The sequence below is a fragment of the Oncorhynchus kisutch genome, linkage group LG7 (genome assembly GCF_002021735.2).
Source record: "Oncorhynchus kisutch isolate 150728-3 linkage group LG7, Okis_V2, whole genome shotgun sequence".
NCBI classification, from domain to species: domain Eukaryota; kingdom Metazoa; phylum Chordata; class Actinopteri; order Salmoniformes; family Salmonidae; genus Oncorhynchus; species Oncorhynchus kisutch.
Genome location: NC_034180.2, coordinates 13,208,253 through 13,225,312, shown reverse-complemented (window position 1 = coordinate 13,225,312; position 17,060 = coordinate 13,208,253). Strand labels below are relative to the sequence as shown.

Below are 17,060 nucleotides of genomic sequence, written 5' to 3'. Positions count from 1 at the left end.
GACTGTATACTTTAATCGGAGACACCAGGCTGCGAGAAGGTCAACGTGTGTGGATTACAACCTCAAAGACACGAGCACCAGTGCTGCAGAAAGCAGATGCACCACGCTTCCATGTGGTAGACACAGGCTCAGAGGAGGAACTAGACACACCTCTGAGCCCTTCCAGACTCAGCCAACACAGAGGGGGAAGGAGAGAGAATGCTCAGAGCCACGTGAATAGAATATACTGTTGGGGGGGGACCTATACCCAGCAAAAAGAAAGACTATACAAGAGTTCAAACTGTAATTTCATGCTTTCATACAGTTTCTGGGCATGAAGTAGCATTGTTAAACACTTGTTTTCAAATTGCATTCAAGTTATTTTTCAATGTTATGAATGTTGACTTCTTGTTCATCGGAGGGGGGGGGTGTAGTAGTTATAACATGCACAGACTAAACTAAGTAAACATGCCGAAGCTAGAACCTTGTGGTGACATTTTTTATACACAGGGAGCATCAATGTACAAGTTTAGGATTCAAATGTCATGTTCAGCCATGCTAATGTAAGGTATACTCAGGAGTGAAATTTAGGTGGTATGGTCCGGTGTCCCGGCTAAATAAAGTGGGGGTACACCATACCAGTAAAATATAAGCCTATCACAATAATTAGAGCAAAATGTTGAGAAAACTATAGTCAATTGCTCCATTATTTAACATTACCGCATGTCAGCTGCATGAACATTTATTTATTTAATCTATTTGAAAACGTGCGATAAACTCTCCCAATTGCATGGTGGTTCTACGAGAACACTGAAGTGTTACCAAGGCGGAGATATGGAGACATGTGGCCCAGACAGAGAAGTGGACGCATCAATTCATGCTGTAAGTATAGTGTGCCTAATGACAAATCGCTGAATGTCATTGCACGTTAATGTTTTTCTAACAGATGCCGATTTCCATTCATCAAATTGCGGGTGCACAGTGCACTGTTTGGATGCTGGAATTATTTTGTGAGTGGACAAAGGTACACGGGTAGCCAACAGGAGAGTCTTCTGAAGTGATCCACTTTCACCCCTGGGTATACATAATGTATGTTATTTACAGGTTATTAATTTATAGTTAACAAACAAATATTTTAGACAATCAAAGACATCGTCAACGACCATGAGCTATTATTCATTATTTTATTCAAGTCGAAGCTCCTTTATTGAAGAAACAAGGACAACCTAGGCAAGTACACTTTTTTTCTCAGGGTTCACAATTTCCTAGAGGAACATCAACAATATCCACATGAATGCTCATGCTTAACATGTTAACTGTATTCCTTTTGAAAATCTCTAATCAGAATAGTCTAATATTTCACCATTGATATCAATTTCATAAATGCTTACAGTTATACACATTGCTATTGAATGGACAGAAAAACAACAAAAAGTTATAAAAATCATATCTTGAATCGAGAGAAACATTAAGATAGAAGATAGGATACAAACTTTAAAGTATGAATTGTGCCAAGCTCTTTCAAAGGATGTCTTCCTCTCTCCAGTCGCTGTTAATCAGTACTGGGAATACTCCTTCGTCTGGAGTTTGGCAACAATTCGCTCTAACTGCCTCTTGGCTTCACACTGTGGGAAGTTGCCCATTTCGTAGTACTGAGGAGCAACCTTCACCAGCCTGGGGAGACGAGATCAATTAAATCAAAGTCGCATAATACAATCAAAATATCCAATAAAAGCATTCATTAAAAGTCTATGTTTAATTGTTAACGAGTAAGTCATAAGACATGAGTATTGAAACGTTGACGCTTATCAAAAATCCTTGTTATTCGCTAATCGTTTTATTTGTATGGACATTTGAGTTAAGACTTCAAGACCACAAACGTACCATTCCGGTTTGATATCCGAGCAGGTGCGAATGTAGTTCTTGGTGGTGAGGACAAACTCATTGTAGAGCACCCACTCTGGCTTGTGGTCCAGGACGGTAGACGGGTGTAGCTGGACCACCTGGTTGTCCTTGACTGTGAGGTAATGGCCCGTGCGCTCCAAATGAGCCACCTAAGCAAACAAGAAAATATTATATCATTTCAGAAAACACGCACACAATGTGAAATAAATCGCATTTCTTCACTTAACGATGAATATCAGGATTAGGCTCAATTCAGAGAGTTAATTGAAATGGAACCTGCCCTGCAGACTGACCTGCATGAAAAAGCCTGTGACGAGCGCTCGGCGGATGTTGATGTAGTAGTCTCTGCTGGTGAATTCGGTGCTGCGCCGGGGCAGGTTGAAGCGGTCCATGATCCGGGACAGCTGCGAGCGCACGTTGTCGGCCGACATCAGCGAACGGTAGTTCACAAAGTTGTCGTAGCACCACTGTGTAGACTCGTGGTCTAAGAAACGACAACACCGATCAACCAAAGTTACAGGCAACGGCAAGTAAGCCTCATGTTTCACAAAGTGACTTAAAGGGACATTGCACTTAAAAATCACACTTCAAAAGTGAGCCTTCTGTTGAGAAGTCCATGGCCATATCCGATTACCCATACTTGCGCCATGTTATTTCCAGATTTGTGGTGCTTATCTTTAGACTTATATGCATTAGGGTTGGTCCACACAACCCATGGCGTAGGATGTAGACTTACTTTTGAGGTCTGAAACATTTGACAAACCTTGATTTTGGAGTCTAATCTGTCCCCTTGATTTTTTTTACCCTATCAAAAGAAAATGTTTGTGGCACCCATGCTTACTTTGTTTGAAGGCGTGGTAGACGTTGAGGAGCGTCAGGTGGTCTCCGTCAATGTGGGCGAACCGCATCTTGGACTCGTCCGCCGCCTTCTTAGCCTCGGTGGGGCGGACGAAACACTGCGGGACTAGACAAGGTTGGTATGGGCCCCAACACAGACGCCCATAGGGATAAGTCAAGCATTCACAGAACAGAGGAACAAGGTCTATTGTAGCTAGAAAACTTCACAGAGAGCATAGGGGGGCAGGACCAAGTGGTGTGTTTATGGGGGGGGGGGGGGGGGGGGCTCTTCCGACTGCATGATGACTGGCTACTAGCTTGTCAAGGGGGTCAACACCTAACCACATCTGGAAAACAAAAGAGGTTTCACACACCTGCAGAGTGTTAAAAGAGCATTGAACTTGAGAACAGTGTACTGTATATATAGCATTCAAGAGAATCCAAGTCCATTTCACATTCAAGTCAATGGCTACATAAAACCACCTTGACATTATAAAAGGGAAATAGATGTCCTTATATGATGTCACTACCGGCATACAGATTTATGTGGAAGAGGAACATCAATACGTCCAAATTGGGAGTTTTTGCAACACCACCGGATCATTGCTCATACATGTTTAAAATGTGTATTTGACATTAAAGGTCGTCATTTCACATTCACAGACCAAATTCAACAGGAATTTCAGGAAACGTTACAAGAATCAATTTTTTTGTTGTATTGAACTGGGATTTCTATGAATCTCGTAAATTGATATTGAATTGACCACAACAAAATCACAAATGTGTATGAGTAAAGCACGAGGGGAATGCCAATTTGAAATACTGTGAAAAGTCCAAACACTGAACATTCTATGATAAAAACAGAAATCTTGCCATATTGAACGCAAATAGTTTCCCCCCAGTAGTAAAACCAAAACCAACATTGGCCAAGAAAGCTTAAATATAGCCTAATCAACCACCCACATGCAGATAACAAATAATCCTGTAAAATGTGAAACCTCACTTAAAACAAAAATAAAAACCAGGCCTTGATGAAAAATTATTTTGACGAGTAAGAGCATGACAACATCTTTGACGAACATTGCATCGTGTACTGCCGGTGCATTTGGACCAATAATACATCAAAGAGACACCATTAAAGCAGCCATAGACAAAACACTAAACAAATGCAAAGAGGCAATGTTTTAGACCCATCTGAGAACACAACATTGGAGGTGCCTGTCCTGCACAATTGCACTAAGGATAAACACTCCCAGATTTCAAGCAGTTGGAAGAAACCTGGTCAACTTTTCAATTTGATACGGAATACAATTGGTTTTTAGTTTACTTTTCCATCAACCATTAAATTGCTAATGGTCATTATCAATCAAGGATCTAACCAGTAAGCCATCCAAATCCTTTGTGTAGACCCCCAAAAAAGTGTATTTTTCCCTGGGGCCCGCTAAGGCAGAAGTTTCCCACCATTGGCTTTTTGTCATCTCAAATTTTGATTTGAGAAATACTTACCAAATATTGTGACTCGTTAACTTGATCCCTCCATATAAATCGAATACTTTCTAGCATCTTTGCTAACTAGACCTGCAAGCCCCCTTAACTGGGGGCCACATCTTTACTTTTCAAAAAGAAGAATTAACTCGTCGACCATTAGGAATTAACAAATATCATTAACAAAGCACTGAGGAGACGATAAATCTTAGAGATCTCCATCTTGCATTAAATTGGAACCCACAGTGTTAAGAGGGTGTCAACTGGTGCCAAGGGAGGGCACTGGGCGACTTTGGATGCCAGCCATCCTGGCCCATTACCTGACAGCATGGCGGTGATGGAGAGGATCTCGTTGGAGCAGTTGAACTCGCAGCTGGCGATCACCATCTTGGCCAGCTGGGGGTCCAACGGGAACTCTGCCATCATGGAGCCCAGCTCTGTCAGGTCGCCGTCGTCGTTGAGCGCCGCCAAGTAGTTGAGCAGCTCCAGCGCCCGCATCAGGGTCTCCGGGGCTTGAGAGCACAAGGGAGGAAGCAAGAGGAGCAAGTGATCAGTACCGCATGTCACTTTTACTTTTCTGGCTGTTAAACAATCAATCAACAAATGATATTTTATGATAACCTGGTTGGTCAAGAGGTAAATCAAGAAAGAAGGCTGCCAGTCAGTTTCAATTGAAACAGTTTCAAACTAAAGTAGCACTTCCAACAGGCAGGTATTCCAGCCAACACTTGGCTCCCCACCTGGTGGGTCCATGAAGTCAAAGTGCACCAGGTCATCGATACCCAGCTTCTTCAACTGCAACACGACAGAACCCAAGTTGGACCGGAGAATCTCAGGGTACGTGTTGTCCTGTAGTGGAATGGAAAACAGTCAGATCTGTAGAACATGAAGCCATTCTACTGGTATCATATCATCCGTTGTGTAACAAGGTCGGCTTATTCTGCCAAATCATGTGATTAACAAGAGCTGAGCGTATTGGCCAAAACAGGCTTCTGTAAAATGCCCAGCACCACACGAGATACATTAGACTATAAACATTTCCTTAATAAATCCATTGTCCTCAACATTACCCATACGATAACAATTTATTCAATAGTCCATTCAACCATGTACTTTGCCCCAACATTTCTACAATCCAGGACAGTTCACCTGCATCTCGGTCTTGTAGGCTTTCTCAGTGTATAGACGGAAAGTCTTCCCTGGCCGTGTCCTGCCAGCGCGGCCCGCCCTCTGCTGCGCCGAGGCTTTGCTGATCGCCGTGACCAGGAGAGACTCCACCCTGATACGAGGGTTGTACACCTGTGGGTTACAGAGTAGACAACATTCTCACTCAAGTCTTATTTTATTCAAATTGGTGGATGTGGATTCCACGTTGGTTAATGTTAACTCAAAATGACAACTAGATTCCAGTTTAACAACGTTTACTTCACCGTATGACCACAGTGCATAGTCGCCATCACACTGAAGCCAGGTCCATCTCCAGTGAGACTACTGCGCAGGCGTACTAATAACAGTGATAGGACCGTAATAACAGAAATATAGGGACACCGTTAAGCTCAAGTTTTAAATCTCCCACCTTTTCTTTTAAAAAATGTCATAAGTAGTATTTAAGTTCCCCATTACAAATGGATTGTTTGACAAAGTTTTTATTTTTATTATGCAAGCTGCCACTTTCCATTACTGAGTGCCTTTAGGAGTACAAGACCGGATGCTCCCTTTTTAGTTAGACAGTCAGCAAGCTGTTCCTTTGTGGCAGACCGGGAAAACAGCTTTGAGGTGTGGAATAACAGTTCGCTCTTAGCTTCAGGCGGAGGTCAGATGTGAATGTCCCTTGACAGCTGTTTCCCTGCAAAAATGCAGATTTGATGTCTATGGAATGAAGTTTCTATTTTTTCTGGCAGATCACTGTCAGCAGCAATCTGAGTGACTCTGAGGCGCATGTCGTGAGGCTTTTGGGAGTTCTTTAGCAGCCAGCTCCTCAAAACCTCTAGACGTGCTTTAGGCACTATTCCATCTAAGGATTCTTTAAGGGTACACACCCACCTTGTTGAGACATATTTTTGGCCAATGTCTTTGACTTCCTCAAACACGGCTCCAATTACTGAGCTTATCTAGTTTAGCTGTCAAATGACACATCCTTTGTTTCAAGTACATCATAATTGAAAGTCATTCTGTTTTTCTAAATTTTCTATTGGTTAAATTCTGAGATTATCTACAAGTGCCAGGTCAGCTGACCCTGTTGTACCAGAAAGTGCAGCAGGTTCAGAGTACTCCCATTTGTACCAGTTCTGGTGTTTTCTGTTGGCTTTCCCTGCTCGTCTAATGACTGTTGCTGTGTGTGGAATACCACTTTCTCTGTCCATGTATTTAACAGTTTCCCCAGTTTAAGATTGGAACAACCATGTTGTCGTAACACGTGGCTGTTGAATGTTTTCCTCATTTGAACACAACATTATTACCTGTGTCATGGTTGAAGGTCTCTGCTCCATTTCCTGTGTCAGTTTCAGTGTTCACATCATTGGATGTGACATCTGGTAGGTTTGGGTCTGTTAATGTGTCCTTTTTGTCATTTTCAGTAGGAGGCTGATTCTCAGCAACAGCCCCTCAAGCTTGTTGATCATTTACATTCTGCAATCTTGAGTGATGCACCCTGACGATTGTGCCTCACAAATATCACCACACCATCTTGGCCAATGACTACTCCCGGTCCTTTCTACTCTTGACAGGCAACTTGTTTGTGGTACACTTTGTTTCCAGTCTCTTATTTCTCATCTGTGGGTCGAAGCTGTTTACACAGAGCCCTACGAATTCTATCTGAACTCTGCTTCTGTGACTGCTTTTCTCACTGCATGTGGTGCTGTCCCACCCATGCACTCAAACTGGTCCCTTCTAGTGCTGGTGGCTTGTCAACCTGTACAGAGGGAAGATTAGGGTTTTGCCCCAACACTAGTTGTCATGGGCTGTAAGCCATTAATATTGTGCATTGAGTTTCTTGCCATCAAAAGCCCAATCTAGGGCTGTTTTCCAGTCACATCCATTGTCTTGCTTCACTTTCAGCATAATCTCTGTGAGTGTCTGATTAGGTCTCTCCAGAAGTCAATTTCTCCAGGGACTGTACGCAGCAGTTGTCTTTACTTCCATGTTGAATTTCTCTGCCATTTCATTATTATTGAATTCTCCTCCATTGTCTGTACAATTTCTGGGGCGGGACATGCACACTTATCCTGGAATGAATGAAGTGCTTGACGATTTCACTGGGTTTCTTTGTATTCACAATGCTTCCAGCACTGAAGCGTGTGAAGTGGTCGATTATGTGAAGGTACCACACACTTGGTCCTAGCTCATGTAGATCTACAGTCACCGTTTCATTGTACTTGGAAGCCATTGACAAACCAACAGCTGGTCTGGGCAGCATGTCTCACAAGTGTTAACTATCTACCATTGAATGGAAATACTCTCATCAACATTATTCCCAGAACTGAAATCATTTTTGAAGTCTATCAACTGTAGCATGTCCAAACTATTTGTGAATGTTTAACAATACTTTGTGTTTTCCTCTGTGGTCATGTTCTCTGTGTCCTTCAGAATCTCATGTTTACATGGACTCTGTGTGATGTCTTTGTCTAAAATGTTTACACAATAGTGGCCTGAGGTAGTAAGTTCAAGGGTCACTGGTTGTTTAAACATCACTGCCGTGTCATTTTTTTTACGTCTAGTACAGCCCTTGCCTTCTTGAGGGAAGCTTTGCTTAATAATAAGGGGATATCTGCAGAGACCACCTCAGTTTCAATGTGACACTGGGGTCTGACCAATTTTTGCTGGTATCTTGACTCTTGGTAGAATGGACTCTTCCCATCTCCAAATTTGAAAGCTCCGTTGCTTGGTGTGTCAATCATATTTTGTACTTATTTCATATTTAGTCCACTGACATAGCGATTCAAGCCATTTTGCGCCACAAACGGTGCATGTACATGCAGTATCAAATCACAGCAGATCATAAGAATTCAACCTATAAAGACCTCAGAAGCAGATTCATTTGAAAACAGTGTAATGTTACACTGCTCCATCTCTGTGTTTACATTTTCCTCTGTTAGGTTTAAACTTGTTCATTCTTATGGAGGACAGTCTTTAATCTAATGGTAAGTGCTTTGACAAATAACACATTTTGATCTCCTTCCATATTTGTCCAGTGGATTTGTGCCGGGCTATGGCGCCCTCTTCTGGTCGTCTTGAGAACGTGACAATGTTGGCGCCTTTTTTCTGCTGCTCGGTGTAATACGCCGCGTCACTCACTTACATTCCATCTGTTATTGTCCCAACAGACTTTAGTGCTGACTTCACTGACGCAAAAGCACTGTAGGAGCAGTAAAGCCAACTGTTTCTCCCTACCACCCATACAGACAGTATCTAGAAACTTGAAAGCCAACACTGGATCTGGGAGAACCATATCGTACATGCGCATCCTATTGTACCTCGGTCTCTGGTAACAACTGTCAGTTTGAATATGCCTCGTTGTCACGGTCTTTCTCTTCTTTAGGAAACACAGAACCCAGTGCTCTGATCAAAGTTATCATACCGTCATCCTTGTTCAAATCCTCAACGGATATTTCCAGTGCAGTGTCTCTCGCTACAACCGCAAGTGCTTGCTTTTTCACGTCCAGATTAGAAGTTAATTTTCAACTTTAATATGACCTCTTCTCGCCGAAGCAAAGTGGCGCATTTGAACGTTAGTTATTAGCCCTCCTCTGCTACCAATGTTAACTCAAAAGGTTTCAGTTTAACAACGTTTACTGATCAATCACTTTAAATTTCGAGGAACGATATTTCTTTAGCATGAATTGTCTTCAAAATATTTAAATGCGATTTTTTTTCTGAAAGGATCATAAGGACGATAAAGAACATAACGTAAACAGAGTATTGTGGTTGATATGTACTTTTAAAACAGTATTACCATTTCTAAAATAATAATAATAATAAATAAAAAGATTGTGCTTTCGTGATCCGTATTAAGTTCAAATTGCACTCAGCGCCTTGAGCAGCGCTCTCCATTGACAGACTGGTCGGCACTCTGCTCTCCCCACTCTCTAAAGCCAAGGTTAGCGGAGTAAAAGTTTGAGGAAAACGCCACTCACCTTGATTCTTTCAGCGTTTGCCAGTCTTCCCTGCTACCACTTCAGTCATAGTGATCTGACGCTGCTGTGGGAACTGTCCTAACATTCTCATATGCTTTGCTGATTTGAAGTGACTGTTGATTTTCGACTTTCTCGTGTTCCAGAACAACGTTGCACGGAGTGCAAAACAATTTCCCCCCACTTTCATGTAAAACTTTTGGAAATTGTTTCGCATGGTCTTTAGCTGTTGTTTTTGTTGGCAAAAGAGATGAATCTATGTTCATTGTACTGCCTGCCAGCAACCTGCCAGCAACCTGCCATCAACTTCGCACGTGAAAACGCTGACAGGCCAGTTGGCTTGTGGTTGGATTGGACCATTTTCCACAGTAACAGTGGTCTAAATTACGAACCCCCTTTACTTCGGACCATTTTATGCGCTAAAAGTGCGGGGATTGGTCCAAATTGCGAGCTCTCGCATAATATGCACCAATTGCGAAATTCAATGCAAAAATCAACCAATCGCAGAATCCTGGAGGGACTGGATAATACAGAAAACTTGCCCAATATGGTTTGGGCCATGCTCTACAAACAGTTTGCTGAAATTGGACAGGTAGGTTATATGCTAAAGCCAGAATTTTTATTTGATAATTGGCAGCCAAGCAAACCGGTCACCTTGTCACCAGCATTATTCAAATGATAGCATACCCTTGATATTTAGTGGAAATTTGCATACGTTAATCATAACTTCATAATGTGATCCAATTCATCCAAAAGGTGTTCGATGGAGTTGAGGTCAGGGCTCTGTGCAGGCCAGTCAAGTTCTTCCACACCGATCTCGACATACCATTTCTGTATGGACCTCGCTTTGTGCACGGGGGCATTATGCTGAAACAGGAAAGGGCCTTCCCCAAACCGTTTCCACAAAGATGAAAGAACGGAATTGTCTAGAATGTCATTGTGTATTGTAGTGTTTATATTTCCCTTCACTGGAACTAAGCGGCCTAGCCCGAACCATTAAAATAGCCCTAGACCATTATTCCTCCTCCACCAAACTTTACAGTTATCACTATGCAGTCGGGCAGGTAGCGTTCTGGCCGTCGACAAACCCAGATTTGTCCGCCGGGCTGCCAGATCGTGAAGCGTGATTCCAGAGAACACATTTCCACTGCTACAGAGTCCAATGGCGGCGAGCTTTACACCCCTCCAGCCGACGCTTGGCATTGTGCATGGTGACCTTAGGCTTGTGAGCGGCTGCTCGGCCACGGTAACCCACTTAATGAAGCTCCTGACAAACAGTTCTCGACAAACCGTTCTCATGCTGACGTTGCTTCCAGAGGCAGTTTGGAACACGATCGTAAGTGTTACAACCGAGTGTAACAGTATTGGTTCCGTCCCTCTCCTTTACCCATCGCTCCACAAAAGCCGCAGCCCTTGCAGAGCAAGGGAAACAACTACTTCAAGGTCTCAGAGCGAGTGACGTCACCGATTGAAACGATATTAGCACTCGGCAGTCCCGTTGTCGTTCCTAGACTTTTCCACTTCATAATAACAGCACTTACAGTTGACCAGGGCAGCTCTAGCAGGGCAGAAATTTTACAAACTGAGTTGTTGGAAAGGTGGCATCCTATGACGGTGCCACGTTGAAAGTCAGTGAGCGCTTCAGTACGGGCCATTCTACTGCCAAGGTTCGTCTATGGAGAGTGCATTGCTGTGTGCTCGATTTTAAACACGGGTGTGGCTGAATGGGGTGTCCACATACACTTTTTAAATCAATATTTGCACATAAAAGTATTTCCACTGCAATTGTTGTGAAATCTATTTCAGACAAAAAAAAGATCCCATCTTGTCTTGCGTGTTTTGTTGACATTGGGAAACTTTAATGATAACATTCTGTTTCTCGGAGGTCTGTCATGAGTTGTTTAAAGCGTCAGGTAATTAATCCGCATGAAATGGTTGGATGGAAACCTGGTTACTACTATAATTTTTCTATCTGCATTGTGCTTAGATTGTGGACTACAGAAAGTTCAAGTGTCACTTATTGAAAAAAGTACAAGTTTGTAGTACTGGTGCCAAGTATTCCCTCTGGGTTTGAAATGACGAGGTAAGGTAAAACAATTATAGGAGGGAGAGGAGTATAGCAGCCTACCTTTTGCTTGGCAAAACCGGGATCAATCACAAACACCACTCCGTCAATGGTAAGGGATGTCTCAGCAATGTTTGTGGAAACCACAACCTAGGGAACATGCATTGGGGTTAGCACTAGCAGACAACTGAAAGACTTTCTATACAAACTTACATCATAAGCCATTGGAAATCTTTGGTGACAAATGAGCACCAATGTATGAAATCTGGGTTGTATTCAGTAGGGCACCCCATACCAAAACATTTTGAAATGAAAAACTAAAATCTGTGTTCTGATTGTACAAGTTCAGGAAGTACCTTCCCATTTCACTCAGTTTCAAAACTTTTTCTTCCTACTGAACACAACCCTGTTTTTAATAGTCCGGGCATGTTCTGCTGGTCAGTACCTTTCTTCCTATCGCACCGCTGGGCTTCCTGGGGGGTGCGGCCTCAAAGATTCTTTGTTGCTGCTGGGGAGGCAGTGTGGAATATAGTGGAATGACTTTGATGTCTCCGACTTCAGGTCCCAAGTCGTCGATCTCCCGTTTGATCCGTTTACAGGCCTCGTCAATTTCCTGATAGTTCAGAGTCAGACAATATTCATGTTGAGCAGCAGACAGGTACCCTGAAAGTTAAACCTCCCCCAACCATTCAACTTATATTCAGGTGACAACCTTAGTGTTGTCAGCATCACGCTTCAACACTGAACTGAACCGTCTTGACTGCATATGAGAAGGGGTAGAGGTATAGCCCTTGACTAGTGTCCAGTGAACCAACTCAAACTATCTGGATTGCATTTGAGAAGGAGTGGAAAAATACCTCTTGTCCAGTGAGGAACAGCAGACAGTCCCCCTCCTCTTCCTCACACATGTGGATCTGAACGACCGTGCGGATGGCGGCTTCCAGGTAGTCCCGCTCCGGCTCAGGGGTGTAGAAGATCTCCACAGGGTGTGTGCGTCCGGGAATAGTTAGCAGTGGACAGCTGTCAAAGTACACTTGGAACTTCCCGGCGTCTAACGTAGCGCTCATCACAATCACCTGGCAAAAAACATATTTCTGTTAATGCTTTGTGGTTAAGAATTGTTGCAATGCCACTTTGTGTACAATAGCGAAATCATGACTATGGGACCCAAAGAGGGACACATCTACATTTGAATAGGGATCTAAGATGGACGAGCAAATAACTAGGCTAAATGACATTGGGACTAAGGTAAGTGAAAAGCAATCCAAAAACATAACCCTTAAAGAGCGAATGCCTTTAAAAAGCAAATAAACCCCTTTGAAAACAGCCTGTGACATCGATATGAGTCAGAAACAGTTATTCTAGTGTTGTCTAAAACAGTTCGGATAATCCGTGCATCAATGGGTAAACGAAGGTTGGGTTTTGATTTGACAATGTCCATTTGCCCACTAACATGGGGTGAATAGCTGTGGTGATTGCTCTTGATCCAATAGTATAGACAGTGAGACATACCCAACAGCTCTGATGTTGTTTACATAAAACACAGTGTCAATTTTTTTATTGACAATTACAGCACAAACACCTTAGTTAGATGTAAAATTGCACAACTGAAGGATCCTCTGCAAAAAAAAACTAAATGAATGAAGTTATGAGTTACGGTATCTTAGAGTCATTCTGGGGTCATTCTGGGGATTTTGCGGATATTAAATAGGCTTCGGTGTCTACAGTGTCTCATGGGCGACAAACATTAACCAAACGCAGAATCTGTCAGGAAACATCAAGACAGAAATCTCATTTTTTCTAATGAGCAACAGAAAAGCACATGTGCCAATCCTCATATTCAGTGGCTCTTTAAGGCCTTTTGTACATTCATGGGGACTGGGCTACACCAGGGGTTATTTTTGGACTTGGAAATAGTTAGCAGTAAAGCAACATTTACAATTCATATGTGATATTTTATGTTCATACCATTTTAACTGCATCCAAACACAAGCAAATTTAGATTAAACTAATTAATCTAATTAATCTCCAGAATTGACTAAATGATAAAGATATCAACCTTGGTATATGCCCTCTTTCTCATTTGTCTTTCCTTGATTCCCCACCGCTTTCTCAAAACACAGAAGATTCAAATCAAGGACATGAGGAATCGATGAAAGACATGAGATCCCCCCCCCGGCCTCAGAGGATGTACCTTGAGGTCTGACCTCTGTCGGACCACCTCCTTCAGGACTCCCATTAGGATGTCTGTGGCCAGAGTTCTCTCGTGGGCCTCATCCAGGATGATCACGCCATACCGCTCCAGCAGGGGGTCGTTCATGGCTTCCCGAAGCAACATACCGTCTGTCATATACCTTAAAAGGGGAAAGGATACACATGGTTTGAAATATAGCAGATGCTGACCTAGTGATGGCTTGAACTCCAAAATGTGTGTTCATTGATCTTACGCCTCCTCAAAATGAATACATAAACAAAACAACCTTTGCTCCCTTTTAGTCTGCAGCTATTATACTATACCAAATACTTTTTGACCACAGTAGTCTAAAATAACTTCATTCTTATTAAAGCATGTCCAAAGAAATTTGACTGAAGCCGTGTGTGTTGAATTTAATTAACTGGCTATAACCCAAATGCTTGGATCGTGTATTGTGGGGGTATTCAATTACAGTTCTGAAGGGCCAAAATGCTGCGTTTTTGTTTTACCTATGTTGTGTCCAGTAGGCACAAAACAGGAGAAAACTCTTGAACTGAGTGAAACGGCAATTGGTACCATCTGAAGTTCTCCAATAACAAATGCTCATTTTCTAATTCTGTTGCATAATGTCTTGCAGCGCTTTGCTACAGGTGTGCCCTAATAATGATGATCCTGGTAGTAGGCGAGAATGAAAACCGGAAGTGTTTAGGCCTGGAATTGAATAACCCTGATGTAGCCTCTACTGAGCAGTTGCTTACTTCAGTATGGTCTTGGCGGAGCTGCAGTCCTCAAATCGTATGGAATATCCCACCTCTTGGCCCAGCATGACGTCCATCTCGTCGGCCACCCTCTGGGCCACGCTCATGGCTGCCACCCTCCTGGGCTGGGTACAGGCCACTGCCTTCTTGGGGCCACCCAAGCCCTTCACCATGTCCACACACCACTGGGGGATCTGAGGAGGGGAAAGGGAGGGCATGTTATGTATGGATGGTTCTGTCTGCTGAAACAACAAACATATTCCAAGGTGCATTGGTTTGGAGGGGAGGGGGAGAATTGACTGGAATGCCAAATTACAAAATCGGCCCTATACGCTACCTCTTCTGTGTTTGCAGATCTGAGGGAACAAAGTAGGTGAAAAGACAGTGATGTAATCACTTAGCCTTCAATGGCATGTGGAGGGAGGGGGGGTATTGCTTACTGTACACCTATCTGATTCCATCAGAAAACAGAGGGAACAGGAGATCAAACTAAAAGTCAACCCAAACTGCGTTTTCAGTTTTAAGCGTGAAGATTTTCCAATGCAAAAATGCAAACTAAGCACTTTTGCAAAGTAGAAACACTGAAAAATTTAAGGCTGGGGTTGACATTAAGGGTTTCCCTATTTCCCAGGACAGGTGACCTGAGCAGTCACGCAAGTTTCCCCAATGGGCAGAAGATAGTTTTTTAACCGATAACCAAAATGCTAAGAATTCTAGTAGTTTAGTCTTTCTGATTCCTCCCATGTGTAGGTGAAAATAACTTCATATTTTCAGGGGCAAGTGATCGTAATCTTTCGGCCACCCCCCCAAAAATACTCCTGTCTTGCCCAATGGGCAAGAGCCTTTTAGCCCTTAATGGCAATCCCTGTTTAAGGACCTTCAAACAGAACTGCACCTGTGTGGTTTTCCCGGAGCCCGTCTCTCCGACAAGCACGAAGCTCTGGTGGCGTGCCAGGATGTCGTTGAAGCGCTCCTTGTACTCCCACACAGGCAGCTGCAGCCTCTTCTTCAGGATCTCATAGTAGCGCGGCGTGTGGGGCAGGTTTGTGAATGGGTTGATCTGCTGCTGCATGGCTGTCTGCTTGAGAGGCAGCATGCCTCCCCCGGCCATCATGGTGTTGGGGGGCTGGACAGAGGGCTTCACATCCCTATCTCGGTCCCGGTCCCGATCTCTGTCGCGGTCCCTGTCTTTAGAGCGTTCGTCACGGTCCCTGTCGCGATCTCGGTCTTTCCTAAAAAAAATTGAAGAATATACATAAGTCAACGATTGTATATTACTTGAAATAAAGTACACTTTAATGTAGTGGGACATTTACAAAATGTGCATAATGACAAAAACAAATTCAGTTATATTTTGGGTTATGTCTATAAGAACTATTACTCAAGAATCAGTGGATTTATATTATTCATTGACCATTCTACACCAGGACATTTGACAGATTACCATTTAATGGAATCCAAATATTTAAGTGTTTCTCCTGGTCACCAAAATACTATTGTATGTAGATTAAGTGATAATGCAAGTTTTTGTTATTTGGCTATATTGCAGCTGAGAGGCTAGTTCCTGAACTTGAGAAATAGGCTGGCCAATTAATTGGCAAATAAAACCTAACTCCATGATTAAAGGAATACATTTGTTCTTGTAAATTGCCCACAAGATCCAACCGAAACTCAACCCCTCTGAATCAGAGAAGTGCAGGGGGCTGCCACATTGGGCACCTGTTGTTGTGGGTGATTAATTGCCTTGCTCAAGGGCAGAACGGCAGATTTTCACCTTGTCGGTTCGGGGATTCAAACTGGCAACCTTTCGGTTACCTGCCACCCAACTCGTGTACATAAACGGAGTTGAGCGGGGACGTGGGCTGACTGGAGCTCTTTAACTCGGCAAGTCAGTTAAGAACAAATTCTTTTTTACAATGACGACCTACTCAAGCCAAACCCTTAACCGCTGGGACAATTGTGCGCGCCCTATAGGACTCCCAATCACAGCCGGTTGTGATACAGACTGGAATCGAACCAGTGTCTGTAGTGGCGCCTCTAGCATTGAAATGGGGTGCCTTAGACCGCTGCGCCACTTGGGAGCCCAATTAAGGGCTATTTTTGGGGTGCCATGGTTTTTTATAAAAACTCGATTTTATATAACGTCGGAGCTCCAGTCCGCGCACTCAACTTCCTTGATGTAAAGACATCGTCGAATCGAGTTAACGTTACTTGGCTAGCCAGTTTACTCTGTATAACGTCAGCGCTAGGCCGCAGAACATCAACACGTGTCTTATCAACATGACTATACGAGCGTCACAAGCTGATTAACATAGGAAGCTCGCGGATATGTAGCTAATTGTTCATCATCGCCAAAAAGTAGCCAGCTAATAAATGATAACTAGCAAGAAGAAACATTAGCCGGTTGATAGCTAGCTAAACAAAACAAGCTAGCCGTTCGCTAGCAGCAACTTGCTACCCGAAAGAGAGTAGATGCATGAAACGAGAAGCTTACCCATCAGATCTCTTTTTATTTGAGTAGTCATCTCCTAAATCTAAACGGTGTCTTTTAGACATGATGAATAAACATAGATTAAAAAAAATAAGGGTATATTTAGCTACTTTCCTTTACAACCGGCTAGCTACGGTGATCCGCGCGAGGAAGCAAATTCGGGTAACCCGGAAGCAGTTTGTTTTAGCTCGCTGGTTATGGTTCTGCTGAGGGTAAA

At 43.1% G+C, this 17,060-nt stretch overlaps 1 protein-coding gene across 1 annotated transcript; it reads right to left on the bottom strand.

Annotated features, from left to right (window-relative positions):
- Window positions 1-1,136: 1,136 nt before the first annotated feature.
- On the bottom strand, window positions 1,137-17,052 carry LOC109894205 (pre-mRNA-splicing factor ATP-dependent RNA helicase DHX15). Its single transcript, XM_020487497.2, has 14 exons — window positions 16,847-17,052; window positions 15,248-15,584; window positions 14,353-14,546; window positions 13,595-13,754; window positions 12,258-12,476; window positions 11,846-12,013; window positions 11,464-11,550; window positions 5,356-5,505; window positions 4,947-5,055; window positions 4,527-4,718; window positions 2,726-2,848; window positions 2,178-2,368; window positions 1,864-2,033; window positions 1,137-1,653 (listed from the first exon to the last, which is right to left on the bottom strand). The coding sequence occupies exons 1-14, from the start codon at window positions 16,906-16,908 to the stop codon at window positions 1,536-1,538; spliced, it is 2,280 nt and encodes a 759-aa protein (XP_020343086.1). The 5' UTR covers window positions 16,909-17,052; the 3' UTR covers window positions 1,137-1,535.
- Between the last annotated feature and the right edge of the window lie 8 nt (window positions 17,053-17,060).

What these genes read in the sequence shown, in the direction of transcription:
- LOC109894205 (XM_020487497.2), bottom strand. Translation starts at nt 16,908, where the DNA reads ATGTCTAAAAGACACCGTTTAGATTTAGGAGATGACTACTCAAATAAA. An exon ending in TCCGCCAAGACCATACTGAA is followed by an intron (nt 13,755 to 14,352) that starts GTAAGCAACTGC and finishes TCCCCTTTTAAG; the next exon opens with GTATATGACAGACGGTATGT. An exon ending in GCGGTGCGATAGGAAGAAAG is followed by an intron (nt 11,551 to 11,845) that starts GTACTGACCAGC and finishes CATGTTCCCTAG; the next exon opens with GTTGTGGTTTCCACAAACAT.